Source organism: Rhizoctonia solani, chromosome 2, assembly GCF_016906535.1.
Source record: "Rhizoctonia solani chromosome 2, complete sequence".
Taxonomy (NCBI): domain Eukaryota; kingdom Fungi; phylum Basidiomycota; class Agaricomycetes; order Cantharellales; family Ceratobasidiaceae; genus Rhizoctonia; species Rhizoctonia solani.
The window spans coordinates 2818275-2846082 of record NC_057371.1 but is presented as its reverse complement, the minus strand read 5'-3'; the positions used below and the strand labels follow the sequence as shown (position 1 = coordinate 2846082).

The 27808-nt window shown below is 48.6% G+C and overlaps 6 protein-coding genes across 6 annotated transcripts; all 6 read right to left on the bottom strand.

The window, feature by feature from the left end:
* Window positions 1-1857: 1857 nt before the first annotated feature.
* RhiXN_05483 (Retrotransposable element Tf2 protein) lies at window positions 1858-9454 on the bottom strand (the record flags this gene model as incomplete). Its single annotated transcript, XM_043325299.1, has 9 exons — window positions 1858-5242; window positions 5293-6764; window positions 8035-8109; window positions 8163-8366; window positions 8416-8805; window positions 8855-8997; window positions 9050-9214; window positions 9266-9316; window positions 9370-9454. 9 exons carry the CDS (start codon window positions 9452-9454, stop codon window positions 1858-1860), a joined length of 5970 nt encoding a protein of 1989 aa, XP_043177718.1.
* A 1573-nt stretch (window positions 9455-11027) lies between these two features.
* Window positions 11028-12721, bottom strand: RhiXN_05482 (uncharacterized protein; the record flags this gene model as incomplete). Its single annotated transcript, XM_043325298.1, has 5 exons — window positions 11028-11482; window positions 11506-11611; window positions 11671-12142; window positions 12200-12486; window positions 12539-12721. 5 exons carry the CDS (start codon window positions 12719-12721, stop codon window positions 11028-11030), a joined length of 1503 nt encoding a protein of 500 aa, XP_043177717.1.
* A 156-nt stretch (window positions 12722-12877) lies between these two features.
* On the bottom strand, window positions 12878-17678 carry RhiXN_05481 (ubiquitin carboxyl-terminal hydrolase; the record flags this gene model as incomplete). Its single annotated transcript, XM_043325297.1, has 10 exons — window positions 12878-13321; window positions 13372-14034; window positions 14090-14108; window positions 14164-14415; window positions 14529-14803; window positions 15097-15519; window positions 15622-16153; window positions 16468-16598; window positions 16652-17111; window positions 17161-17678. 10 exons carry the CDS (start codon window positions 17676-17678, stop codon window positions 12878-12880), a joined length of 3717 nt encoding a protein of 1238 aa, XP_043177716.1.
* A 981-nt stretch (window positions 17679-18659) lies between these two features.
* On the bottom strand, window positions 18660-20586 carry RhiXN_05480 (DNA repair and recombination protein pif1; the record flags this gene model as incomplete). Its single annotated transcript, XM_043325296.1, has 5 exons — window positions 18660-18701; window positions 18755-19904; window positions 19958-20216; window positions 20284-20437; window positions 20497-20586. 5 exons carry the CDS (start codon window positions 20584-20586, stop codon window positions 18660-18662), a joined length of 1695 nt encoding a protein of 564 aa, XP_043177715.1.
* A 200-nt stretch (window positions 20587-20786) lies between these two features.
* On the bottom strand, window positions 20787-23943 carry RhiXN_05479 (ATP-dependent DNA helicase PIF1; the record flags this gene model as incomplete). The annotated part of the gene is made up of 13 exons (XM_043325295.1): window positions 20787-20919; window positions 20970-21054; window positions 21106-21208; window positions 21262-21771; window positions 21819-21845; window positions 21902-22200; window positions 22253-22412; window positions 22461-22549; window positions 22601-22708; window positions 22762-22896; window positions 22954-23559; window positions 23620-23755; window positions 23854-23943. The coding sequence occupies 13 exons, from the start codon at window positions 23941-23943 to the stop codon at window positions 20787-20789; spliced, it is 2481 nt and encodes an 826-aa protein (XP_043177714.1).
* A 283-nt stretch (window positions 23944-24226) lies between these two features.
* Window positions 24227-26804, bottom strand: RhiXN_05478 (ATP-dependent DNA helicase PIF1; the record flags this gene model as incomplete). Its single annotated transcript, XM_043325294.1, has 14 exons — window positions 24227-24329; window positions 24381-24468; window positions 24521-24593; window positions 24645-24674; window positions 24727-25056; window positions 25107-25133; window positions 25179-25480; window positions 25531-25690; window positions 25734-25822; window positions 25873-25980; window positions 26036-26167; window positions 26222-26530; window positions 26582-26721; window positions 26773-26804. 14 exons carry the CDS (start codon window positions 26802-26804, stop codon window positions 24227-24229), a joined length of 1923 nt encoding a protein of 640 aa, XP_043177713.1.
* Window positions 26805-27808: the final 1004 nt, after the last annotated feature.

Sequence of the window (27808 nt, the reverse complement as noted above, 5' to 3'; positions counted from 1 at the left end):
GCCAATTTGAAAACATCAATCAAATTTGTGTACTAATGGCCAAACACAGCATGCACCTTCCATTTTTGGAGGTCAAGACTACCATAAATGGAAAGAGGGGGTTCAATTACCCCATATAGTGCAGTTTCAAGGATAGATATAGCGTGTGGGAGGAGAAAATGAGAAATGAAGTAAATTTAGTGGATTTTGGTGAAGTGGGCCAGTTTTGAAAAATGGACTAAATTTAGTCCATTTTTTGTTTGTACAGGCCATGGCCACAGAGAGCAACCAAACAAAAAATGGACTAAATTTAGTCCATTTTTCAAAACTGGCCCACTTCACCAAAATCCACTAAATTTACTTCATTTCTCATTTTCTCCTCCCACACGCTATATCTATCCTTGAAACTGCACTATATGGGGTAATTGAACCCCCTCTTTCCATTTATGGTAGTCTCAACCTCCAAAAATGGAAGGTGCATGCTGTGTTTGGCCATTAGTACACAGATTTGATCGATGTTTTCAAATTGGCATGATATGTATATGGATCAACGCAGAATCACGTGGTTGACTAGTAGAATTTCATTTTCAGGGCTGCTTAGCTAATAGGTCCTTGCACATAACTGCAATTTTATGTGCAATATTGAAGAGATGAATTTTAACAAATGATTTCAAATTGCCTTGATAGGTATATGGATAAATGCGGAATCACGTGGTTGACTAGTGAAATTTCATTTTCAGGGCAGGTTAACTAATAGGTTTGGGCGGAAAAACGCGATTTGATTTAAGGTTCTGCTCAACCCCCCCTTGAGCCAGACCCCTATAATAGGTATTGATCAATAAGCATCTTAGTAAGCCCGCAAATACTCCAGCCTTAATAAGTTGCAATGAGTAAGCCCAAATGCTCATTGGGCTTGGCATTCTCACAACCCTAGATAAGCCGTGAATATTGACCAATGGTAAGGATGCAATCTCCAATAAGGTTTGATTGCCAGGCAAGTTACTCCGCCCGTTCACACAATAGTTTCCCTGCCGCACTGCCTTGGCAGGGGTATATAAGAGAGTGATCCACTGAAGAGTTTGAACTATCAAACAAAACCTAAGTCCCTTAACAAGTAAGTAATTTAGGTTTGGAGTTAGGCAGTACTGTTGTGGTTGGTTATGTTTAGCCAAGGTAACGCCCCAACCTTTGGCCAGGGCTAGCCTCTTCCTTTTTTGTTAGCTTGGGTGTTTTTGTTCAAATGCTGACTAGTGTTCAGAGGTGTGATCTCCATGCATACACTCAAGCCTAAGAGGTTTACCATGGGTAGCCTGGTGTCCTAGACGTCTGTAAGGACGTCGAGGGTGCGGGCGCTTGTGGCCGTGTGGCTAATACAGTGGAACCGCTTAAGGCGGTGACGGAGTACCCTACGACGACAAACTAACTAACTACAACGACCACGCGCTATAAGGCGGCGGTGAGCTATGTATGTACAGTGAGGACAACGCTTAAGGCGTGTATCTAAGTAATTTACTGGGCTGTAAGGCCCTCGTACAATGTAGGATGCGACAAGAGGTAATCGACCTGGGTGTTACCATGGTCGGTTGGCCTCCTTATATATTACAGAAGTGACTAATTACAAATACAGAATATGCAAAACCTAATCCAATAAGAACCCCGCTCCGCAGTCGGCTTTACTCATGCATACGTGTCACTGACGTGTCATAATGATGTCATCAGGTGGAGGTGGCTACGTATGCTGAGGTAAGCGCGGAAGGGGACGTGGCTCGGCGCTTAGCGTATGATATAAGCGCCGAAGTCACGTGATCGAAAATGTTGTCCGTTTGCCTTTGTTTAAATCCGAGAAAATGGGAATAAATTCCCAGGTATCGAGTGTGTCTACGACACTGCCCCCCCTCTAAGGGCCTTGGCAGCGCCAAGGGCCTTCTTTTTCATGTCCTCCTTGTATTTCCTCAAAATTTTTTCCGCGTTTTTTAGATTCTCCCGAGGTTCCCATGTGTTTTCTTCAGAACCGTAACCCTTCCATTTTACCCGGAAAAACCATTTCCCGTTACGTTCTTCTGCGTCGGTAATCCCTTCCACTTCGTATTCTTCTTCCCCATCCACTGTGACTGGTGGGGGGCGATTCTCAAAGGCGCGTCTCTTGTCTTTTTTGACCTTAGACAGGAGTCCTACATAGAAGACGTTGTGGATTTGCATGGTAGGAGGGAGTTCCAGGCGGTAGGCCCGGTTGGAGATCTTCTCAATAACTTTAAACGGTCCTAGGCGTTGTTCTGTAAGTTTTTGACTCAAGGTTTTGAGGTTGACGTTTCTGGCGTCCAGCCAGGCTTCTTCTCCGATCTCAAACTCTATTGGGCTTCCATCCTCTCCGGCCGTCATGCGTTGCTTGGATTGCCGGAGTGCCGATTCCACTTCCTTCCATTGTGCCTCCATTGTCTGGGCTAATTTGTCGGCCTCTGGTACATCTGTGGGTACGTTTGAAGGTGTCAGGGTAGGTTCCCATCCGTACAGGGCTTTGAATGGTGTTTTTCCTGTGCTGCTGTGGACCGCATTGTTGTACGCAAATTCCGCCATTGGTAACCATTTGGTCCAGTCCCGTTGATTGACCCCTGAGTAAGCCCTGAGAAAATGTTCAATGGATGGGTTAACCCGTTCTGTCTGTCCGTCACTCTGAGGGTGGTATGCCAAGGAGAAGTGGGGGTCTATACCCAGGCGTTTGTACAGTGCCCTCAGGAATTTGTTATTGAAGACTCTTCCCCTATCTGAGACCGTTTTCTCGGGCATACCGTGCCGTTTCCATACGTGCTCCAAGGACAATTCCGCTAGTTCAGGTGCCTTGAGCTTCTTGGAACATTTGACAAAAATCCCATACTTTGTGAAGCTATCCACTATGACCAAGATGGAGTCGTTGCTTCCGTCCTTAGGCAGATCTACTATCATGTTGTAAGACACGTGTTGCCAGGGCTTGACGGGGAGTTCCAGTGGTTGAGGTGGGATAGGCGCGTACTTGGGCTTTCTGATCCGTTGGCACGTTTCACAGGAGTCCACGTGCCAATACGTGTCTGCGCGGATGCCAGGCCAGTAGTAGTTTCTGGATACCAATTCTAAGGTCCGTTGTCTGCCTGGGTGGCCGGCTAAGGGGCTGTCGTGGAATATACGGAGTAAGTCTGTCCTCAATGTCCCAACGTCTGGTACTACAATTCGCCCTTGGTAGAATAGCAGGCCTGCTTCCATCTTGTAATCTTTGAAGGCGCGTTTGATTGTGGGTGGAGCCTTGGACTCGTTCTGCAGGAATTGGAGGATTTCCTCCAGGGACTCGTCTTGGTCTAAGGATAACTCGATCTGGCGTTGTAACTCCTTCTCAGGCGTGACTAGCGCAACGTTGGCAAAAACCGGGTCGGGGAGCATGGTTTGGGCATCTGGTGGAATGTCGGCATGGTCTGAACGTCGTGAAAGAGCGTCTGGTTTGCCGGACTGTTTACCGGGGCGGTATACGATTTGGAAGTTATACCCAGCTAACAATAGATGCCACCTGGCGTGACGACGGTTGAATGTGCGTGACTCCTTCCAGTACTCTAGATTGCGGTGATCGGTAAACACGGTAACAGGGTGCAGGGTTCCTTCCAGGAAAATACGCCAGTACTCGAAGGAGCGGATGATTGCAAGTAGTTCCTTGTTGTGTGTGTCATAGTTTTGTTTGGCGCCCTTGAATGACTCAGATAGAAAACCTAGTGGGTGAAGGCGACCGTCTTCCTGGCGTTGGCTGAGTATGGAGCCTAGTGCTGCCCCTGAGGCGTCTGTTTCTAGGAAGTAGGGCTTGGACGGGTCTGCATGGCATAGTACAGGTGCGTTGGTAATAGCGTCTTTTAATCCTTGGAAGGCCTCCTGTTCCTTGACGTCCCATTTCCAAGGAGTGTCCTTTTTGACCAGGTTGTGTAGCGGCCTAGCCATGTGACTAAAATTGGCGACAAAGCGGCGTAGAAAGTTGGCAAAGCCCAGGAATGACTGGACTTCTTTAACCTTAGTGGGCGTAGGCCATTCCTGTACAGCCTGGATCTTGAGCTTGTCCAAGCTGAAGCCTTTGTCCAAAACAATAATTCCCAGATATTCCACAGAGGTGACGTGGAAGGTGCATTTGGACGCTTTGCAGAATAGCTGGTTCTCCATTAACCGCTTGAGGACCTCATGAACGTGTTGCGTGTGTGAAGCGTCATCCTTGGAGTAAATAAGGATATCATCAAGGTAGATGATGACGCATACATCAAGTAAGTCTTTGAATAATTCGTTCATAAAGTGTTGGAAAGCCGCGGGTGCGTTTGTCAGGCCGAAAGTCATGACCAGGGATTCGTATAAGCCATATTTGGTACGGAAGGCAGTTTTCCATTCGTCACCTTCTTTTACCCGGACATTGTTGTACCCCCACCTTAGATCTAGCTTAGTAAAGATCTTAGCGCCGCGGAGCTGGGCCATGAGATCATCTGGGCGAGGCAACGGGTAGACGTTCTTCTTTGTCCGGTTATTGAGGCGGCGGTAGTCAACAACCAATCGGCGGGAACCATCCTTTTTCGGGACAAACATAACAGGGGAGCTAATTGAGGATTTGCTAGGACGGATCTTCCCTGCTTTTAATTTGTCCCTGAGCCAGTCCTTGAGAGTGGCGGATTCGGCGTCCGTCATGCTGTACAGGGGAGAGTTCAGGGGACCTTCTTCTGTGAGCTCAATCCCAATATCGTAGTGCCTATGAGGGGGAAGCTTGTTGAATTCCTCCTCTCCAAATACCTTGGCGTATCCATGGTATTCGGAGGGTACTCCTTCAAGCGGGTTCTTGTCTGCTTCTTCCTCCTCAGCAATGGCCACATGTTCCGGTACGGCGTGGGGAAAGGAGAGGGTTTGCATATTCCAATCAATTTCTGGGTTGTGCGCGTCCAGCCATTTCAATCCCAAGATGGCGGCGTGGGACCCTGTGTTACAGATTAGGAAGGTCTCGGTCATCTGTTTGCCATCAAGGGAGAAGGTTAGGGAGGCCTTCTTCCAGATTTTTCCAGCCTGGGGGCTCGACCCATCGAGCATAGTTACGGTGCAAGGAGAGGGGAGGTCAATGAGTGGTAAGCGGAGTGATTCCGCGGTTTGGGGGTGCATAAATGAGGAGGTTGCGCCTGAGTCAATCAGGACTTCTATAGGTTCCGCTTGCTTTGGTTGTATAGGGATTGTGAAGAGGGGTGATAATTTCGATATTGTAGATACATGACAAATCTCTATACAACTGTTACTAATGTCCATAGGGTTCTTGCGCGCGGCAGCAGAGACCCTTACTCTTTTCCCGATTGGTACTCGGAGTCTTTGCCAATCTTGGCGGTTTCCTTAGCCTTCCCCTTATCCTCAATAGGGGTAGCTTTCCAGCCCGTGCGGCATTCCGCAAACTTGTGACCCATTTTGCCGCACTTGATACAGGCGCCTGCGGCGCGGCGGCGATTGCGTTCTTCTTCCGACACAAAATTCGGTTTGTCGGAGAGTTTCTTTGAACCGGTCGTGGACTGGCCGGTACTTGTCCCCCTTGCGGGGTTAGACTGTCTGCTAGGCTTATTATCCCTTGGTGGGTGGCTAGCACGCTCTTTGCAAAGGGCGTTGTCAATGACAAGTGCTGCATTCTGCAGCTCAAGAAGGGTGTGGGGTCGGTGCTTGCGGGTGGCAATTTGGCGACTGACCTCCCAGTGGAGGCCGCGGGCGAACTGGCCTCGGAGGGCCGCATTGTTCCAGTCCAGTTCCATGGCCAAGGTTCTGAACTTTGTAATGTAATCCGCGCATGTGCCGGATTGGGTAAGGGAGGTTATTTTCCGCTCGGCGGCCCTTGTGGCATCAGGGTCACCAAACGCTGCCAGGAACTCCAGTTTGAACCCTTCGACCGTTTGGATAATGGCTTGGTGTGACCCAAGCTGGTCGAGGTGTGGATGGGCCCATGCTCCCGCGGAGTCCTTCATGTTCATGAGAAGGAAGGATAAGACTTCTTGGTCCGTGGGGAACATGCGGGAATTGAGACGGGTCCAGGCTAACATCCGGGTCAGCCACTGCTTTGCTTCGCTCCCTACTTTGCCTGTGTAGGCGTCGGGGTGGTCAACCTTGACCGGAGCGGGATAGGCGGCAACTGGAGCCGGAGGCGGAGGGGCAGGTGCTCCAATGGGGGATCGGAGACGCAGAGATGGAGGGGGAGATGGGACTCGCAGGGGCACTGCTTGGACAGGAGTGGGCTGGGCAAAGGCGGGAAGCCCTTTGGATGATTTGGGCCAGAATGAGACCCAACTAGTTGATCCAATAGGGTCAACTTTGGATAGGGGGCGTGGCGTTGCTTCCACGACCGGGGGTTTTGTGTCTTCTGGGGTCCGGGGCCCATGGAGTTGGAGGCTTCTAAGCCCATCCTTGACAGTATTGACGGCTTGAGAGATGTTCTCAAGGTTGGTCCGGGCCTCAACCCCTGCTTCTTGGACTTCTTCCACTTTCCGCTTGAGGTGCTCAACTTGGCCAAGGAGACCAAGGAGGAGGCTTGTGATTCGTTCGAGGGAGACTTCCCCAATTTCAACATAGGGGGTTGCCGGAAGTTGGGGTCCCAGCTCCCCTTGATCGATTGGGGAGCGGGTTTGAGAGGCTGGCCGGGAACGGGTTGCCATGGTATGTGTTGGCGGGTAGGAGCGGCCAGCGTGAGAGGAAGCACGGGAGGAGGAGCGAGTGGGAGTGCGCGAAGTAATGGTGGGCGAGTGAGGGGGAGTGCGGGCTGTGTAGCCGGGTAGTGCCTATATCAGGACTTATGAGCGCTTTGTTACGCGAACGCTAAACCTCTGCGTCAAACGACCTAGCGTTGGACAGTAAGTGCCGCTAATTACAGCCGTGGACGGGCGTAATGTAGGGTCTCGTCTCTGCAAGCGGGTGTATCTGCTGTCTGAGGTCGCTGGTAACAGGTGCGGCAACCGTGGGTATGCGGACGATTAGAACCCGTCTGCCTTATAGCAATTCGGTACTAGGTGGAGCCAACGCTGGTTTGATTATTGACAGCGAAAGGCGAGCTTGATCACCTGTTTTCCCTTGTGCTAGTACAGGGGGTCTTCTTGTTTGTTGTGGCTAAGTGGGTGTGCTTGTAGGGCACGGTTTGCAACCGACTTAAGGTCGATTACCTAGTGTCCTAGACGTCTGTAAGGACGTCGAGGGTGCGGGCGCTTGTGGCCGTGTGGCTAATACAGTGGAACCGCTTAAGGCGGTGACAGAGTACCCTACGACGACAAACTAACTAACTACAACGACCACGCGCTATAAGGCGGCGGTGAGCTATGTATGTACAGTGAGGACAACGCTTAAGGCGTGTATCTAAGTAATTTACTGGGCTGTAAGGCCCTCGTACAATGTAGGATGCGACAAGAGGTAATCGACCTGGGTGTTACCATGGTCGGTTGGCCTCCTTATATATTACAGAAGTGACTAATTACAAATACAGAATATGCAAAACCTAATCCAATAAGAACCCCGCTCCGCAGTCGGCTTTACTCATGCATACGTGTCACTGACGTGTCATAATGATGTCATCAGGTGGAGGTGGCTACGTATGCTGAGGTAAGCGCGGAAGGGGACGTGGCTCGGCGCTTAGCGTATGATATAAGCGCCGAAGTCACGTGATCGAAAATGTTGTCCGTTTGCCTTCGTTTAAATCCGAGAAAATGGGAATAAATTCCCAGGTATCGAGTGTGTCTACAACACCTGGCTCAGTTTGGGACCCAGGTTGGGACCAAGCCTACCTAGCAACCTAGTTTCTCTGATCAACCTGTCCCAGTGGTGATCAGCCCATCTGAGGTCTATTAACCATCAAACAAAACCTAAGTCCCTTAACAAGTAAGTAATTTAGGTTTGGATATAGGCAGTATGATTGTGGTTGGTTATGTTTAGCCAAGGTGACGCCCCAACCTTTGGCCAGGGCTAGCCTTTTCCTCTTTTGCAAATAGCCCATTTTGAAATCTTGAGGTTCTTTGTCCTGAGCTTTGGAACTGCCAAGTCCGTCTTCACGTATTTGACTACCTCATATTGTGAGTTGCCGCTTTGTTTCTTCATTAATCCATATTTGACATCCAGCGCGCCAAGGATCTGAGTGGCCTATTTTAAAGTCAGCTTATAATTAGCTTTCAGAAAAAATCTTCACAAATCACCTTTTCACTCCGGTAGCTATGTTCTTTCACTGTCTTTGCCTTCTTCCTCTTGCTCCTTGCCTTGTTCTTTACCATTCCACATTCTCCATCGCTCAATTCTTTTTCCGAAGAATCTGACGACTGAAAGCCAACGTCAACAAGGAACTGGAAATTATCAAATACAAGCTCAGTATTTTCAAGGGCATTACGACGATTTACAGCTTTCTTTAGCAAAGGTAAGCCGCTATATCATCTTGAGTTAATATATACTCACCGTTGTCTTCCTTGATGATCTGCACGAGTTTGCCCTCTTCTTCTTTTCCCGCTCATCTCCGGTCCCGTCTTGAATCGCCTTCCAGGTATCCTTGAACGTTGTAAACACACCTGCATTTAAACAGGAGCAAAAGACGGACGAATCAACTGTTGACAAGAACGACTGCTGGGAAGGAGCCATGCATGAAGAATCGGTCACAATGTCGTCGAAAAGGTGCCCAAAACCACGCATATTGTCTTCAAACAAACGGTCTGGGTGCATCGCAACAATGCCGGCCTTGTCTACCCACAACGGTTCGTTGTCTGGTTGATATTGGAGCTCGAGTTCGGCTAATGATTTAATCTGTTTCTTCCCACCGCACAGGCTCATGATTGAGTTGCGCGTATGAGTCTAATACTAAGTGAGTCGTCCGAAAAATCACAGGTAATTAAACACTGACCATTGCGACACTCCTCTCTGCTTGGGAGAGCAGCTCGATTGACATTATCTTTGGTTTGATTATCGAGCAAGTCATAAGTTTCGATCCTTCCGCCTTCACCTTTACCTTTCTTTGAGCCACTGATAACTTTTGATTTTGCTTTTCTACGTCAACGATATATCAGTAAGTTGTGAAATTATCAACATGCTTTCTCACTTTGCGTAGCAGCAGGGGGAACACCCCCATTCTCATTCTCATTCTCCCCGCCTCCTTCGTATTCTTCATCCTCGCTCCCGCTAGCCAATTTATCCGGACCGGAATCTTCGCCCCCCGAGTCGGAATCTTTCCTGCTTGAGTCCGAGTCTGAGCTTGAATCAGATCCTGCATACATCGTGAGTACTGCGCCGTTATTTAGTACTTTGGCCACTTTACCTTCCTCCGAGTCGCTCAGGTAAGACTCCTCCACTGCTTGTGAGCGTGTTGCTATGACGCAAGGTGAGCAAACGCCGCCCATAGTTTGTTCCATTTGTGCTTACCACTTGAAACGTCCGGCGCACGCAAGGGAATACCGCGTGGCGAAGGTATGTCTACCATAGGCCTCCACGCAGAAGACTCAGGCATGGGGTATACAGAGTTAGCACGAGGGTCTGGAACTTTGGTGAGCGTTGATTTCAATAGCATACATTTCACTCACGAGTATCCCGAGGCGGCGCAGGACCATATACAGCCCGAGAAAGGCTCTGTGAGCGCCCATGCTTAATGCCTCTCCCCCAATCCAAGCCGCCGGGATTAGGAGGCGGTACGCACGGGGGATGAAACGTTCTCTTCCGCACTGCTTTTGACGCTGATATAAGTTTTGTGATTTAAATAGAACACAAGCGCGAGTCGAACTAAGTGGTCGTGGTGGGAGGGAGAAGCTGAAGGGCGGGTCGCGCTATCCAAATGTTTTCATTTGAATATAGGTACAAACAACGCGCACACGGCAAAATGAAGCATAAAGGCGTCCTGATTTAGCAAAGGGATTTACATGGGGACTAAATTAGGAAAGATTGTGTAATATACAAATATATGCGAATATATGCAGTGGATTAAACTGATACAATGTGCGCGGGCAAGCAGCGGCGTTCAAATGTCTAATCTGTACGACAAGAGTCAGATCAGTCTAAGATTGGGCCAGATAACCGGTGTCATTCTGAACCTGGCCTTGCCTGATCTATTGAATCTAATCTGCGAGTGATCTACATCTTATCTAAGTCCGACTTGACCCTTTCCTAAGTCCAACCGGCCAGTTCAGCCTCAGAAAAAAATCAGCTGAAGTGCTGTGTCCGGTTTTAGGAACCTCCTTGTTAGGATCCGACGGATCCGGATTGCTTGGCGAGCACTCGAGAGCACTCCATGAGCACTTGTGAGCGTCATAGTAGACGCTCCGGAGTGCTCGCCGACAATAGCGAGTCTCGGAGCGCTCCCGAGATTTTCGGGACCCCGTAGAGATATGAGGATACCGTTCACGTGTTTCGACGCCATGAATACATGCACAGACAAAAGAAGACCCACGCGTAGACCGGACAAATGCCTCGATCACAACAGACTATCTTCCCCCAGGATATGTCGCGTAAGCAAGTGTCAATGTTCATCTCTAAGTCTGTTTACATGGAATAAACCATATGATATAAACAGTATCTCCGCCTGGCATTCGTGCCGCATTCACGGGTGCCGAGTTCGTGTGTACACCAGTTCGTGTGACATAAACCTGATGCAAACCAACGGAAACGGCCTTGTTTACCAGTAACCTCCCTGCAGTGTCAGTGTCTCTCCCAGAGGCGGGCATACGATCAGGGGCAAGCCTCCCTCGCGTCTCAGTCCACCGGTCTCTCCCGCCGGCATTGCCAACGCGACCCAGGCGGCCCCTTCTGCATGTTGTACCTATCCTAGCACGCATTCACACCTTTGTAATTTACTTTGTTCCTTTTATATTATTTAACCTTCATTCACACACCTCCGCACATCACAAGTGTTGACGATACTGCCATGAATAAGTACCAGGTAAGCCCCAGGGCGGCCAAGGAGGTTTTCAGTATACCCTTTTGGACTCTCATTAACATACATGTGCAATTTACAATGCTGTTGTAACATGTTTACACCTCGTGGCAAAAATGCCGCCTCCCCGCCGGTGGCGGGTGTGGGTGCTAACGGTTTAGTACAGGCTACTAAGGTAACTAGACATCCTATCGTTCCAGTCGGCTTCCGTTCCACCGGATGTATTATCCTTTAGGCCCTTCAATGACCCATCGCCGCATATTTCTATTGCCCTTCGCCGGTCCAGATCCCATTCAGCTCTCCATTCAGCTTCATCCTGTGGGTCTGCTACAAGTATCGCCTCTTGGGCACCCGAAGGACCTGGCTCTTCGTGGATACTCCCTAAGCCCGAGTGGCTCTTGGTAGTATCCTTGCGACGCGGTGGGGAAAACCAATTGTAAAGTCCTTGTTCCTCGGCCATCTCTTTGATATCGATGAAAGGGGTCCGGAGAATTTCTTCTTGATACTGCCTGGCCAAGTGACGCGATGCTCGCATTAAAAGATAGAATTGGATCATGTGGTTCAAGTTAACGGTCTGATATGTGGCAATCTCGTATACCACAATCTGGGAATCTTGCGTCAGAAGAATTATTCACAAATATGAAATAAAAGTAGTTCAAGTGCCTTGTATTCTCTCTTGACAAGTGATTCTCCCGCCAGCCCTGAGTTTGATGTCTCCTTGCTCTGTAGACGAAGCGAAACCTATTTCAAACATAAGTTAGCCAGCTTTTTTACACCACTGGAGGGGCGGAGTGTCGCACGTCTGTGGATGTTCTCTGCCGGGGTTGAGTTGTAGCAAAATTAGACGGGCCCTCTGCTGGCGTGTCGGGATGATTGATGTCCCGAGCAATTTCGCCTGATTGTTCCACGGGTATCATCTCCCATCGAGCAGCATAGACCATGAGGTCTTGTTCGTTATGCGCCGCTCCAAAAACGAAGTCTTCCATGCGACCCAGTGCTCGGCGCTGCCAGAGACTAGAGACCATGCCATAGTACACTTGTCGCTGAACCGCCGCTAAATCAGATTTTTTATATTCAGTGACCCAATGAACAAGCTCCAGGGTATCGACCATGTCCGTTGTGCAAGTCAGACCAGCTCGGACAGGGGTTGGTATTACTTTGAAGCTACCGGAGTTTTGTGGATTAGGGTTGAAAAGAAACAATATCGAGTCTACGGTCGAGTCGGCTATGCGGACAATATTTGTGTTGGGTAGTTTGACTGTGCACTCCGAACTATTGAGGAGGTGATTTAGTGACATGATTTACCCCGCCAAGAAGTTATAACCTTACCGAAAACAGAACCCATCCCTCGTTCCAACCTCTGTGCACCAGACATGGGCCGCTAGACGATCCAGTGGCTGACGGAGGTCGGATTCGCTATGGATCTTCTTATGGCATTCAGAACCGGATAGCACGGCGTGGCGATCCTGAACGTATAAGATGTGATGAAGCGCGTGAACTAAGTCCTTCGAAGTAGACTCGTTCTGTGGCTCGCTGTTCGTAGCTGGGCGTCTCAAGTTCCAGCGATGGAGTCGCCCAGGGTAGACCGATTCAAACGTTTGATAGTAGTGGCTATTCTGGTATTTAAGGTGAGTAGCGGGGAGAAGCACCATAGTAGAGAGCATTCACTGGGTCAAAGAGCCAAGCGGGCAGATGCAGACTTTCGTCGACCATATCTGTGATCTGGTCCGGCAGTGTCCGACGAACATTCGGATCAACTTGCACCTCACCAAGCCATGTGTTGAACCTCTCTGGTATTTTACATATGGAAGACGCAGAGGTGAAAACGGTGAGTGTGGTCTTAGTCGACATATGGTGAACAGAAATTCGCGTCAATCACGTGAGCATGTACTGTGTAGGTTTCAACTTTCCACTCGGTATGCATGTCATGTTTATATGGAAAAAGATCATTCAAATTAAATATATTATGTATGTAAAAAAAAATAGCACCAAAATCTATCTGGGTGTCTATAACTCTTTCCTCTCCGTGGTCGTGGTGGTCGTAACCTCGACCGCGACCCCTCCTAGCCTCTCTACACCATCTTGGTCTTTCTCTTCAAGTGAATCGTACTCGGCGCCAGCGGAGCCGGTGGTCACTGGTGATGGCGTGGTGAAGGTGGGGTCGTCGTCGGAGCCGCCAGGGTTGGATCTGTATGGCCCCGGGAGATCATAGGAAGCCTGAGACTCGGGTAGGTCGTAAGCAGATGGAGGAACGAGAACATCAAGGTCTGAGAGTTCGAACGGTGGGGGATCCGCTTCGTCTGGTACGCGCACGACAGACTGCCCTCCCATGTCAATAGACTTTTGGGAGTCGGGTTCCTGATTCGAGTCAACTCGTGCACGAACCTTCTCGATCACAGCCTTGGAATCCGACGAGCGTCTTCGGTAGAACAACAAATATGCGTTAGCATTCTAGGCTGAGCGTAAGAACACTTTGATCCAATTGGGGGTGAGGGACTTACGACCGAGTCTTCAGCGCTCGACTTGCTGACATAACTGTCGTCAAAGTGGTACCATTCGCCATCGGACAAGTTCTTCGCATATGCCCGATAGTGACCTCCACCAAGACCGCCCATATGTTCATCAACCGCAAATAAGTCATACACGCATTCATCCGATTGACCGCTCTCTCCAACTCGTGAACTCAGATCAAGTCCAGAGATCGGGAACTCAACGAGAGCATCGATCTTATCTCGCATGGCGCGGGCGTTGGAGAAACGTTTGAGGTGGACGACAAGTATATCGGGTACGGACCAGAGCTCGAATCTCTTGGTTGCTTGCTGATGCTTTTTGCACCTAGGACAATACCAGAGGTCTTCCTCGCCAAGTTGCTCTTCCTTCGTGAACTCGTCGAGACAATCTTCGAGATCGATGGAACGCCTGCCGGAACGAGATTTGATTTGTGCATCCCGCACCGCCTGAACCTCTGGATGTACAAACTCCTCCCACTCGTCGAAAAGCGAAGACTCGGAGCCAAAGAAATGTGTCTGCATTGGCGATGACCACTGGCATACAAGAGCGTCGGTGGGCTTGACCAGCGGCGTGGGTTGGGACAGCTTCTCGACAATTACTGCGCTGCCGTCCTCGCTCTCGGGGTCAGATAGAGTTGGGTCCGGTTTTGCCGCCTGCTCACGCGTATTCCAGTCAACCCATCGAACGGAAGAAGCATTCATATTGAACCCTGTTTCGATCCCAGTCGCTGTTACCGAGTTAAATAGTCGTAGCTCGAATAATTCAGTTTGCGGACCGATCACCTCGAAGTCCTCTTCCCCTTGCGGGTCAGCAGGAGCGCGAGTTTTCCGTCATCCTGAGCGGGCTCCGTAGACGCTTCCTCCTTGGCCACGATTTCCTGGGCAGGTTGCATCTCCACATCCCGAACCACCTCGACCTTCATCTCGTCGGCTTCTGGCCTGATCTCCGTCACAGCTTCGTCCGCCTCGTCCGCCTCGGGAGGTATTTGTTCAACCAACTCCCCTTCACCATCTTCGTCCTCGCTAAGTGACAACCTAGGGCCACGATATTTCCACAAATTGCTCTTATTCTTGTCCATCTTTCGCATCGTTCAACCACAGCTCGGTAGATCTCCTCGCGCGAACTGGCTTCGGCCGGGGTGAGTAACACAAAGAACGGTACGCCAAACGCTGTACTGCGTTGAGCCTCGGAGATGTGGAATACAGGTAGAAGGAATGGGGCGTTCGGGTCGGTTTTGGGAGGTGGTTTTGGTTTGGCGCCAAACGTAAAGGAGGACGTCTGAGGAGGAGGTTTGGCGATAGATTTCACGGGAACGGGAAGTTCATATACGACTAGGGTATCTTTCTCGGCGAGTTCGGTCAAATTCATATAGTCGTCGTAAAACTTGTAGAACTTATGCGACCATACTTCCGCCGCAAGGAGCTACGAACGAGTGAGCAAAACGAAACTAATCAGTAATTATGCCAAAGCAAAAATTTATTGAATAAGAAAAGTGCTCAGTTGAATAAACATAAACCGAGTTCGCGGGTAAATGATTGCAACAGATCAAAATAGCCGAGTGGGCAGATGGCGCCGCCAGGGTGGCGTGCATGGTCCAGCGTACGCGAAATCATGCGCTAGATGCGTGAATCTTTGACTAGATAACACGCAGGAGATAGAGCCCTACTCCGGAAGTGATAGAAGGTAGTGATAAAAAGGGTCGATTTGACGCATACAGCGTACGGATCGCCGAGGCAGAAAGGAAAGGCGATATACGAGCCAGAGAAGCGCTTGGAAAGCGAGGTGTGATAGGGCAGCTTCGAGGGGGATAAAGAATTCGTAACTGTACCATTGGATGAAGGCATAAAGAAACAAATCTGAGCTGGGAAAGAGGTATCCACGGCACAGATTGAGCAGAAGAGGAACGCAGCTCGGGCGGGAGAAAGACCAGGAGTACTCACATTTTCCGCCTCGACCCCGAACCATTTGGCGAACAGCTTCTTCAGATATCCATAGCTCGAGTCCTTCGGAACCTCGATTTCGACAGCCAGCGTACGTTTTCTCGTATCCCAAGGAACCCAGTGAATGATGTGCCGCCATGTTTTCGTGACAGGCAGAGGAAGTGTAAGATACATAAAGGGATCGAATGTGATTGAGATCTGTACGAGGAATGCAATGAGTACTTTCAACCGAGACGTGCACGAATCATTGTCCAGCCTGATGCGAGAACAAACCACGCGAGGTAAAAGGGTTAAACTCACTTTGCTACATTCGGGGCATACAAGCGTGCTCTTGTACATACCCTGAAAGAGATCAACGATTATGCTATCGTTTCGCTTCTTATACCCTTCCCATGTCTCCTTTGCGACCGCCTTTTCGTCACCGCCTTCTTCTGGCCATTCGGGTTTCTCGACGTATGGCTTCTTGAGCACTCGATTCAAGTCCTCGTGTAATCCATCCAACAAAAACCCGAGAAACTCTTGGGTATCATGCTGTTGATAGCCTGAAAACGCAGGAGCGAATTTCCCCAAGGTATGTTTGAACTCTCTTGGCGCATACGAGTTTGTGGAGTTGCCCCACCCATAGCTCTTCGTCGCAGGCTCGGCGGATGAGTTGGGGGATGGATATAGGTGGTGGAGAAGGGCGCCAAAGACGTTAGCAATCTGACCCTGCATGCCGAGAGGGTTATCGTAGTTGAGCTCTTGCTTATAAAGACCGGAAAGGAAGTATTCCTCGAGTTCGGGAATATGGGTCAGGCACTGGAGCGCGGAATTCATAAAACAAGTATTGCCGCTGGAACGGGGTAGGTTAGCGTAGGATATGCGATGAACAAAAAGTACAAAGAGAAAGGAAGTCGGCATCATGCTGATTATTGAAACGGGAAAGTGAAATTGCCTAGAGTAATACCGAGCAATAATCCCGCGAAAACGCATGTTAAACAAGGTAATGGAGAACGGCTAGATGGAGGAAGCAAGGTTCGCACCGCATGAGGACAAACAGAATAAAAATATGAGATGGAATATCCATCGTATACCAGGGGCAATGCGAATGTGCACTTGAATTGGGGTGGAGACTCGAAACAATCTGATAAACGACCCAGTACTCACAGATTTTGTAAACCCATGGTCCCTCGCTGTACCGCTGGGGCCGGGCTTTTGCCTCTAAACGTGCTCGTAAGCGTACTTTTCAGAGTCGACATGGCGCTCGGGGTGGTGACCGTCTTGCTCTTGTTCGCATCCTGAGATGCTTGGAGTTTGCTAAAGTAGTCTGAACCTTTGCCAAAGAGTGGACCAGGTTCAGGCGCATCGTCGGGGCTATCTCATCATCAGAAGTAGGATCGGAGAGGATAGCGACAGTCTCGGCTTCAAGAGTCCAGACTCCGGGTTGGTACTGGGTTTCAACGGCGAGGATGTCGGAGATCTTGATAAAGTCGGAGATGCGAACCTTTGAGTCCGAGGGTATAAGGAGTAGAGAGCCTCGAACGATATCAGTAGGACGAATACCATTGTCGACGTTGGTGGTAGCAGGCAAGTTCCATACTCGATAGTTGGTGTCGGTGAGTTGTATACTGGCTGCGGCACGGGCTGCAAGCGTAGACAAATTGTCGAGTGAGGATATTTCTACGTGAGATGGTGCGAGGGTAGAGGGAAGCAGAGGATAGACCCGGAATACTGGTGGGTAGACCTCGACACGGGTTTCGTTCGAGTAGGTAATCACTTCGCGGGGAAGGGAAATCTGGGGTTGGCCGTACCTGTTCTGCTTGAGCATTTCTGAGCGAGTCACTATGCTATGGGACTTACCACTGAACGAATTTGTCCCACGCAGCATCTGGCACAATCTGGTAATCGGCGTTGAGTTCCAAATCCGGTAGGAGTCTCTGGGAACCAGGATGGACGATGGGCGAGTTATCGACAGGACCGAGGGATGATATGGTAATGTTTGCGTAATCCTTGCTAGGAGTAGCGCCCGTGGCAGCCTCCCAGCGGCGAATCCAGTCGATGGAGACAATGTACCAGGTTGCACCGGTCTCGAGCGGCATCTTGCATAGATTGGTCACCATCGTAAATTGCTCCGCCCCGGTCAGGTGATCTCCGTTCTCCATCGCTGGGATGCTCGCGAGTCCGATGTCTTCCTCCTGGTGCGCGTCTTGCAGTCTCATATACTCGTCGATGCCCAGGTCCGGCGTTGCATGTCCGCCATCCCCAATGTCTTGTCCAACTTCTACCTCGGAATTCGCCCGTTTTGGAGATGTCGTTCCGCTCCCCGCCGTGTCGCTTCGAGCGCGTTTGAGTCCGGATCCGGGGCTGGGAGATGGCATCGCGCGTCGTTAGAGTCGTGTCAGGGATAGAGAACAATTTGTGCACCCTTACGTAACTTTTCTCATGACTCAGCTCGGCGCGTCTGGCAGCAACTCTCTTTGGGCTTGATCGGCTCCCTGCAGGCACTTGTTCTGGCACGTTCTTTTATGTCTGTCGCTGCTAACCCGTCTTCTACGACTAGTGCTACGCCCAAATCCGTATATTCGCTCCCCTGTATCAATATATGTCATACGACTTTGATCAGTGCCCAATGCGTGGTATCTGAATAATTACACTTGATTTCTATTTACCTGAACTGGTCTCGCAGCTCACGGGCAGGTCTTACACACACCCTTTGACAAAGCAAAACCGGTACCTTTGATGCAATCTAGGTGCCACATAACTCTGGATTTTGGCTGCACACGTCTCGTCTGGGCTCTACGACAACTATCTAGGCTGTCTCAACCAACACTATACGCTCAGATTTTTTTCTCCAAAGTTCAAAGGTAACTCGGCTCAAAAGTGCACGATATTCGACACCACCATCGCCCTGGGTAGGTGGTCAGCTACAGGCTAAAATACGATCATTCAAGTTGGCTTCCTGAGATAGGCTTGTTGCAGGTTGGACGAACATCCAAAATTCAAATACACAATTGACAAGACTAAACTTACTGAGGTTCTTTCTGGCTTGAATACAGTGTCCAAAGGTGTCTTTCTTGCCCACATCTTGTATTGATAAACTCAGTGATGCTCGAAACAACTCTTTGGAACTCTTTTTTATTCTATTTACACGTGCACAACCATATCTTGTCCCGCCTCTTCAACGCATATATGGGAGATCTTCCTGCCTGTTCCTACCTCCAACACTATTACAGCTCAAAGTGACCTGGGAGTAAAGCGACCCTGTAGGTCAAAATTCACGAAACACTAGAGGATAGATTAGCATAATTAAAAACTCCTTTGGTATCCCAAACTTACATAACGGGACACGGCGATGTCTTTCAGATTTGAAGCTTATACACAAGCATTTTTTCACTCTTGTCCTATATTCTGGTAATAAGTATCCTTTACTTCTCGGGTATGCAATATTACTAACGTCGATTGCGATGATGTGGGACCCGTCAATCAACCAGTCCATGTGCTTTGGTACGAACCGCGGTCGGGTGATAAAACGATACGGAAGACGAGATTCCACTGGATACTCGAAGCTTTCCTTGATAACAGTTGGCATACTATCGTCTATAGTTTCCATCAACAAAGGCAAGTCGGACCCCCAAAAGTCAGAAATCTTCCGCGCCATGGATAGACCTTTTCCTTCCGATACGATGGATCTAATCATTTCCATGTATGAACGGATTCCAGAATGGGCACCTGGTTTTTCAGCATGCCTTGCAGTCGATTGAGGATCAAAATCAAAGACTGAGAGATCATCAAGCGCCGACTCGGAATTCCTACGCACGCTAACGAATCGAGAACCAGAGGTCCACCGCATCCCATGAGTTACGTCGTCATCGCACCAGAACCATCGGCTAGCCTCCGGGCCCCATTTATCCCAAGGTACATTGACTGTGTTATTCGTTTTGGGTCGGTCAGAAAGAAAACGGCTAAGGTGCCGTGTATCGATAAAGATTCGAAGAAACATGGGGTTAGCACGGACCCCTATCGGTCGGAGGGTCATACCTATACCAAGCGTGGGCACAGTACGTTGAACAATACCAACTGATGGTATGTGGATTGCTCGTCCAGGAGAAGGATCCGATTCAAAGAGGTAATCATATAAAACTTGAGTGTGGCCCTCCACCCGAGGGAAGTCCAACTCAAGAATTGGCTGGGCACAGTCACTTTGTGAAGCACGAGCATAAGCACCGGATGGCGTGGTATCGGAGGGGTACGAAGATAAGGAATAAATCAAGAGGGTGATCAATCGTAGGTAACCTTGATCCGGTTTAATTGATAAGACCACGAAATTCAGGTTATCCAGAAAAACGAAATCGCCAACCCCTATGCTGGATCCAGTTCTCAGGAGTAACTTTCCCAGCTTCCAATTCCAGACTATTATTTCGTACCGATGGATGGCTGGATGTGAGATCTTGATTGCCAGTCGATCACCCATGATATCAAGGGTGAATGCGCTGACTCTTGCCGAGGGAAGCTCAAAATCAACTTCTATGAGCAAGTTATCGAGTGCAAGTGGATGAGCAAGCCCAGTAGCGATTGAGCAAAGTTTGATCTCCAAAAGTTTTCGGCTTGTTTTCTACTATTGAGTCTAGGAGGCGGAAACAAGGAAATTCCAACTTACGCACGAGATGAGATTCTGAGCAATGCAACCAAGTCTTGTCCGGGATCTACCGTGAAATCTTCAAAATCGCTCGGCATTGTAACTGATTTCGGAGGGTCGAGGGAGTCGAGATGTCCAACTTGAATCGAGTCCGCATTAGACGAGGAATATGAATTGGTAGAGTAGGACGCCGCGCAGTATGCTTCGCGATGTTCCCACTTTAAGATGTCTCCCCTTATGGCCTGAAAAGTTGGTTCTTTCAGTTTCAGGTTCAGCCATGCTAAGTAGAGAGGCACAGTTGAGCTCATGCAGATTTGCTATATGTATTCTGAAGTTAAATCGCTCACCCTTCTGGTAACTTTGTAGCTCTTCCAATATTTTTACATAGCCCGCGCCTCCCCTATGCGAACCGGATATCATCTCCAAATTGCTTGCCTCCAGTTCAACCTGCAAGCGCAAGCTGGCAGAGTTTGCGACCACATTATTGTGCCTTTTACAAGTCTGTCCGTAGGGAATAAGCGCGCTAAGCCAGCCACTTTGGTTGACGTGCTCAGACTTACCATAGCAAATCGAAGTACTTCTTTATAGCGGCAGCAGTGCAGTATTTTTACAATGACTTCGTTGGAGATGCTCTCGAAACATGACGCCATGGTTGAATCAGCCACAGCAAAGTAGAGAGATCAGGGGTAGACGTATGTATCGTTTACCACGTGACCACGGAGTGGATAGGCGCGCCTCTTGAAAGTATGCTATCTTAAGCGATCAGCCAGAAGCCATCATACACACGTGCTTGTGCCATAATTTCGATCGAGAGAAACAGATAAATAATGAGACGAAGCATAGAGCAAATTCATAGATTATGATACATCTCAATTGCCAGCCGTTCTTCATCGGAATCCGGTTCATCCATGCATTCATGGGAGTCAGGGACAGCCGATCCAGATGGTAGGTAGGAGGGCAAGGAGCGAGACCAGTTCAATACCCTATGTAAGTGTATTAGCCTAGTGTTAAGCCAAAGAGATATAGAGCATACGCGGGATGGGCCATCACAACTTCGGGGATAAAGTTGTGCACTTCCAGGCCTTCCAAAGAAGTACAACGAGAGAGCGCGACATATGCTGCATGTTCTCTAAGCTCATAGAAGTATTCAAGTACACTAAATTGCTCACCTTGGCCCTTCTCAAATATTCCATTCAAATCTACCTTGACACGATCAAGTGTTTGGCCTTGAGATTTATGGACTGTCAGTGCCCAAGCAAGTATCAATGGTACCTGCCCCTTTCAATTGAATAATGATGCATAAATGTATCACACGACGAACGAACCTGCAGTCGACTAGCCTGAACCTCTCCCTCTGGCCCCTCATGTGTGAATGACACAGGCCCCATTAACACCCTCATACCATTTGTATACTGCACAAGTGGCCATCTGCTTGATTCATACGCGTGATTGACGTCTGATTGATGCTTATCGCGATTTGCAAGATCAGGCTCAAGATCACTAGCTATTCGAGTATAGTAATCCAGGTTGACTTCCGAGGAAAGAGCAGAATTTGATTGGCTGCCTGTTAGTCTTTCGGGGGTCGAATTGCTGGGTCCATTCAACTGTGCATTACTAGTTGATGCTTCTAGGTTTATCTGTTGGGACGCTTTCGCCTCTTTCTGACTCGAAACTCTTGTATGCGGTCGGCCACAGCTCTGGCAAGCTGACGGAGTAGGGTCTGAAAGATCACCGTCTGTGATACGAGCAGACCAACCCCTACGGACCTCCCACGGCGTCTTGAAGCCAATTATCCTTCCGATAGAGCCGTTCACCAGACCCGCAGTACGCATGTTCTTGATTAAGAAATTAGCGTAGGCCGCTCAAAAGGAACAATACATACCTTGACGCACATCACTTGTGCCCCAGTCTGTATGACACTACAATGATTAAACCGGAATCGGAGAGATGTACAACAAAGCTTACTTTAAGTTCAATAGTATGTGAAATAAACCGGTCCAGTAGCGTCTTTCCGTACGCTGGTCGAATGGGATTGCCTTCATAATCTTGGAAGAATGAATCATTGGCATTAAAGGCAATTGCGTTCTCCGGCAATTGATCGAGCTGCATTTGGTTCGATTGTTGGACCTGTCGTCGTAAAGGCATAATTGTGGTTGGTAAAATACCATCAGGATAGACTACCGGTCGGGAAAGGCTCCGAAATAAACGATTCGTCCTCTCGGATAATTTCCCAACGCGCATGTCGTTCAGCATGTTAATGAGTTCTAAAACAAGTTCAACATCTGGCCAAAAATATGAATTAAACCTCTACCGTACCGGGTTGCTTCTGCCTGAATACTTGTTTTAAAGTGACCATTATTGGAACCGCTCGCTTCCAAGAAACAGCTCGAAACGCGAAATCGGTATAACGTCCGGTTTGTGCCTCGTTGTAATCGGGGACTGGGGGGAGCTGAAAGAAGTCACCGCAAATGACGAGCTATATGCAGCTTAGACACCGAAGACACGAGTCAGCTGCGCGAGATACCTGTATTCCACCAAAGGGTTTCTTGCTTTCTCTAACTGATCTGGCAATTGCTTCAAGGTCATCAAACCAATGAGCGGCTACCATTGAAACTGTGATCCTATGATGAGCACGTGTGTGGCTTTTCGCCAATGTTGACCCACTTTCGTCAATGATTAAAATATTCGCATCCCTCCATCGTTCGGGCACACCTCTGGTTTTCGAAGCTCGTGAAATGAGCGTACCGCGTGATTGGTTGCCAAGTCCAACTCCTGAATAATTCTATTCGCTTGGAGATCATCAAAGTGAATCAATTTGAACTGACCTGCAAAAGCATGGAGGGTTTGTCCTTTTATGTTAATCGCAGCTATCCCGGTGCTTGCAGTCACGTAGACCCCTTCCGTTTCTCTGTCATGCAGAGTCTTGATAATGTTTTGTAACAGGACGGACTTGCCGGTTCCTACAATTTCAATTAGTAAAAAGATAAAATCGTAAGATTATACATTGGGGGACGCACCGGCCGAGCCGGTAAAAAACACACTCTTCCCTTGCAGGACTAAGTCCAAAACATGCTTTTGTTCCTCAGATAATATGATTTCCGCCTCGGTATGAAGGTCCGAGCCTGCTAATGGGGGGTCTGGCTGGAAGGTTTTGTCATTCGGAGGAGTAGATTGGTGTGTGGCCTGGGACTGTTGGGAAGACCCAAATTCAGAGGCAGTCGTGGGATTGAGTGCAAATGGCCGTCCGCATTCCAACTTTCCTTCGATAGGGGACCCCTGCGAAGGATACGAGTAGTCGGATAGATTGTCTGAATTAGGTGCCTTTAACGGTGAGGAGCTACACGAAAGAGTTGTGCTTTGCGTAGACGGGGGTGTAATGTTGAAATCATCTCTCTTGAGCTCTAAGTCCACCGGCGGTTCGCTCTGGTTGGTATCACCATAATTGCATTCCAGTCCCTCCGGATCGCCTGTAGCTGCTGGGAATCCACCCGGCATTCGCATGGAGGAGGACGAGGAGGATCTCATCTGTTTTGAGTTTGCGTTATCCCCGTGTCTACGGCGAGGCTTACTGGTTGACGACGAGGGACTACCGACCGAATATGGAAACGTAGCACGAATCCGTGCTGCATTAGCAAAGGGGGCTTAGTTATATGAAGTTAGTGCTATTTACTAGCGAAACTCACATTGGCGGGGAGACTCTGGCTCGTCACGCTCTGCGCACTTTGATTGAGATTTCGGTGACCGGTGTTCGCTCAACCAAGCACAGGCCTCGCCAAATGACTTACACCATTTCGCCTCGCCTTGTGGATATCGCTCAAGCTTGATTTATAAAGTATTCATAGAGTTTCAGGGAGCCCAGGAGCAATTACATATCAGTTATGCTGCTGAATTGCTTGTGCTACTTACAGCATACTTACGGCTTCGTGAACTTCGGCGAGCGATGTTAGAACTTTCGAAAGTCCACGGGGCCCGGGCGTTCGTATTGCACACCAGACATTCGAGCTCATTGGTGCTTTAGATGCGACAAGTACCGTACGATGCGCGTTATATTATCCAAGCTTAAGATGCGTAAACAATCGATGTGTGCTGTGGAAGCAAGCAAGCAGCCGCAACGTGTGATTTCAAACGAAGCGTCATGACATGAGTAACGTAACGACAAATAAGATAACACACATATTATACCATTCAAGATGACATGCGACTGGAAAAGAAAAGTGGTTTTATTCGGGGGAAGCTTGGCTGATCGTGATACACAAATGAGAACTAAGAGCATAATACATTATCTTACTATCAAATCTCTTGTCGCGACTGGGTCCCACGGCTAACACTTGAACCGGACGCGGGTGAAATGAAGCGGTTGAGAGTAGTAAGAGTTTTAACCCATTGTTGTACCCTTAATAAACCGATAAATGTGCCGAAAAGTTCTCGCACGCATATCACGTACCGTGGATGAGCTTGCACAGAACGCTCTCTGTCGAACCCATATACCTCGAGAGTTTCCAAAGACGTACACCGAGACAAAGCGACATAGGCTAAGCACTATTTGAGATCGATTCTTCCTATCTTCCTTATAAAGATACATACCTTGTCCTTTCTCAAACGTTCGATGAAGGCTTATCTTTACTCGTTCCAAGGTCTGCCCCTGGGATTTATGAACCTATTTTGACAACTTAGTAGTGTCGATAGCAAGATTACCAAATATACTAACCGTCAATGCCCATGCGAGTACTAGAGGAACCTACGAGTCTCAAATATGAGGCGCTGTTCGAGCTGTTTATTCAAATACTTACCTGGAGTCGTTGAATCTCCATAGTACCCTCACGGGTTTCTACCGTGAAGTTCGTGGGGCCCATCAGCACACATTGTCCATCAGTGAACTGCACCAGAGGCCATTCCATCTGCTCGTAAAACTCTGAAGACCACGCAGACTGGGTCGCTCTTCCGGGAACTCGAGTATCAACGGTAGATACTTCTGTCTTATTTGGAGATTTTGGTTCTTTGATGCTTGTAACTATCGACCACCGATCTTTGCTCTCGGCGTAGGTGCGTGCTTGGCCAGGTGTCATAAAGTCAACGACCCTTCCGACAGAACCGTTTACAAGACCTTTTTGATTAATATTCTACGTATTCTCTGAGTCTCTCGTCAAAAAAGATTGGAAAAACTACCCACCCTCAAGCACATGACTTGGGCTCCAACCTGTACTCGGTGAGTTACGAACACAGAAGCCAATGATAGGCCTACCTTTAGCGGTAATAATTTAGGTACGATCATACCCGCAAATAACTTTGCTGCGCGCTCCGGATCAATGTCTTCGCCATCGTCGCCCTTTCCGTACGCGTCGTAAGCAGAATACACCCGTCGTTCCCCAGGAAGCGCTAACAGTTGTTTCCGATTTGCCTGGTCAGCCTCAAATCGCCGAGGGTAAAGCTCTGTAGGACCAATGCCATCCTCGTAGTGAACAGGACGAGATAAAGATCTCAATAACCGGGCCGATTCGTCAGTTACGATTCCTACACGGGCATCGTTTAACATTTTTACGAGTCCTGTCCCTATGTTAATTGACGCATCTTTGAAGCTGAGACGAAGCACTCACTAGGATCTTTTTGCCGAAACACCTGAGTGAGCATAAATTGTGATTTAATGCAATGGTCCCAACTCCAAGAATCAAAAACGAAAGAAGCAGGTGCGTCTGTTATGTCACGATTGGGGACCGGCGGCAGTTGGAAAAAATCGCCGCATATAACAAGCTTTGGCTGATTGAGCCGAGTGAGCTTTTGAAATAAAGGTTCATCATACCTGGATACCACCAAACGGCTTCTTTTTCCCCCGTACTCTGCGAGAGAGTTCTTCTAATTGATCAAACCAAGCAGCATCCACCATCGATACTGTTATACTGATATTTAATATCGAGCTTGGTCATCACGGCCAAACTCACTCTCATCGATGATTAAAACCTTGACCTTCCTCCAACGCCAACTGGTCACGCTATCTTGCTTTATCCGCGCAGCGAGTTTATTTATGTCTCCGTGACCTAGACCAACACCTAGGAAGGGAGCACTACGTCAATGATTGAATATCAAGTTGCTTGTCTTTCGCACCAGCAAATGAGTGAAGGGTTTGGCCACCAATATGCACTGCGGATATTCCGGTGCTCGAGGTCACAGCAACCTTGTCCGAGGGCCCTCCGAGAGCAGCAATGATGGATCTGAGCAAGACGGACTTTCCGGTACCTCCAACAGTTTGTCAGTCTCTAATTGGTTTAAATATTCAAATACAACACCTACCTGCAGAGCCAGTGAAAAAAACACTCTCGCCTCGCAACACCCGATCCAATATATGTCTCTGTTCCTCTGATAGCTCTGGGTGAAAACGCTGTGGAAATCGTGGTTTGCGAATTGATATGACTCGATTTGAACGCTTAGTTTCGATAAATATGTCGTCTTGTGGCTGATGTCGTTGAATGGCCAATGCATTGCGGGTCAGTCCTGTCATCGGATCACCAAGACTGCGGATGTTGTTGAATTGATTGTTATAGTTTGAGCCTTTTCCTTTATCGCTCACAATAGGCGACCTGACCGCGTATTTAATGGCGCCTGTGTGGCTAGGTAAGCAACGGTATGATGTGGACTATTGGGCTAGCCTACCAGCAAATCGTGTTATGGGTCGCGATTGGAATGCCCCGATAGCATGGCGTGCAGTGCCAGGGCACACTTTGGAGCCAAGATGTCCGAAAATACCACCATTATAGTGGCCAAGTCGCAAGTTGAATCGATTGACAAGTTGTCTATTCTCGGGTCAGTTGAACATTAATAGGACACAGCCGAGATTAAATTACAATTTAAGTTGGCTTGATATTCCTACGAGCATGGATGGCGTCTGCATGAAAATACACAGTGCGATACCACCATGCCGAGGCACTCGAACGAGTCGAAGTCAATGGACAGTTGGCAAGTCGCAATCGGGATTGGGGATCGACCGACTGGGTGAATATTTCCGACACAGCCACAATAGCACTCAGGGTCGGATCACGTGAGATCTGTTAATTTCGCACAATGTCCTTAAACGATAAATGAATGTATTGGGCGAGATTCCGAGTGTTCTAGACCTCCTGTATTTTTGAGAGTTGAGGGTGTACACGATATTATCTTAGGTGCATAGACACCTCTGAAGAACAACGTGTCGAGTGGGGGCCGGCGGTCAAGACAGAATCCTGTCCTTGCAGCACGCTACATGTATTCCTTACCTTGGTTCTTTGGATTCTAACTAGATAGGTAATCACACTTCTCTTCAAATTCTGAGATTGGATTCTCTGCTCTACTAAGTCTTGTACTATGCGCCGCCTGGCTGGACCATCCAATGACAATGACAGTACCCTCTCAGTGAGTACAAAGGTATTCTGCGAGCAGTAGGCATCAATTTGAAACATACATTCGCATGAGAGTATTTCAGAAAATGTAGATACGACCCATCCGTTCTTTTGTAGGCTAGTTTATTCAAGCACCTGGTCCCAAATCATAACACACTTGGCCCGATACAGTATAGAATGTTGTGAGAAGCATTGCGCGAGGTTCAGATGACCAACGGACCGAATGAAAAACTGTAAAGGGATCCCCTTCGAAGTGTGATGGAGCCCCGTGAACACGAATACTCTGCACTCGGTGATGAAATCGGCTGTGTATGATCTTGTATGATATGCAATAAACTCACTGGATACTCACCGCTCACATTGCTCAGGGGATGAATTTTATATTTGGACCTATCCCGCTATGTGGGGTGGTGAGTATCTCAATGACACTTGTGAGTCACGTTGCAAGGTCCGTCGGGTGGAGTGACAATCGTAGATTATTCATTCCGAGACATGTAATGCGAAA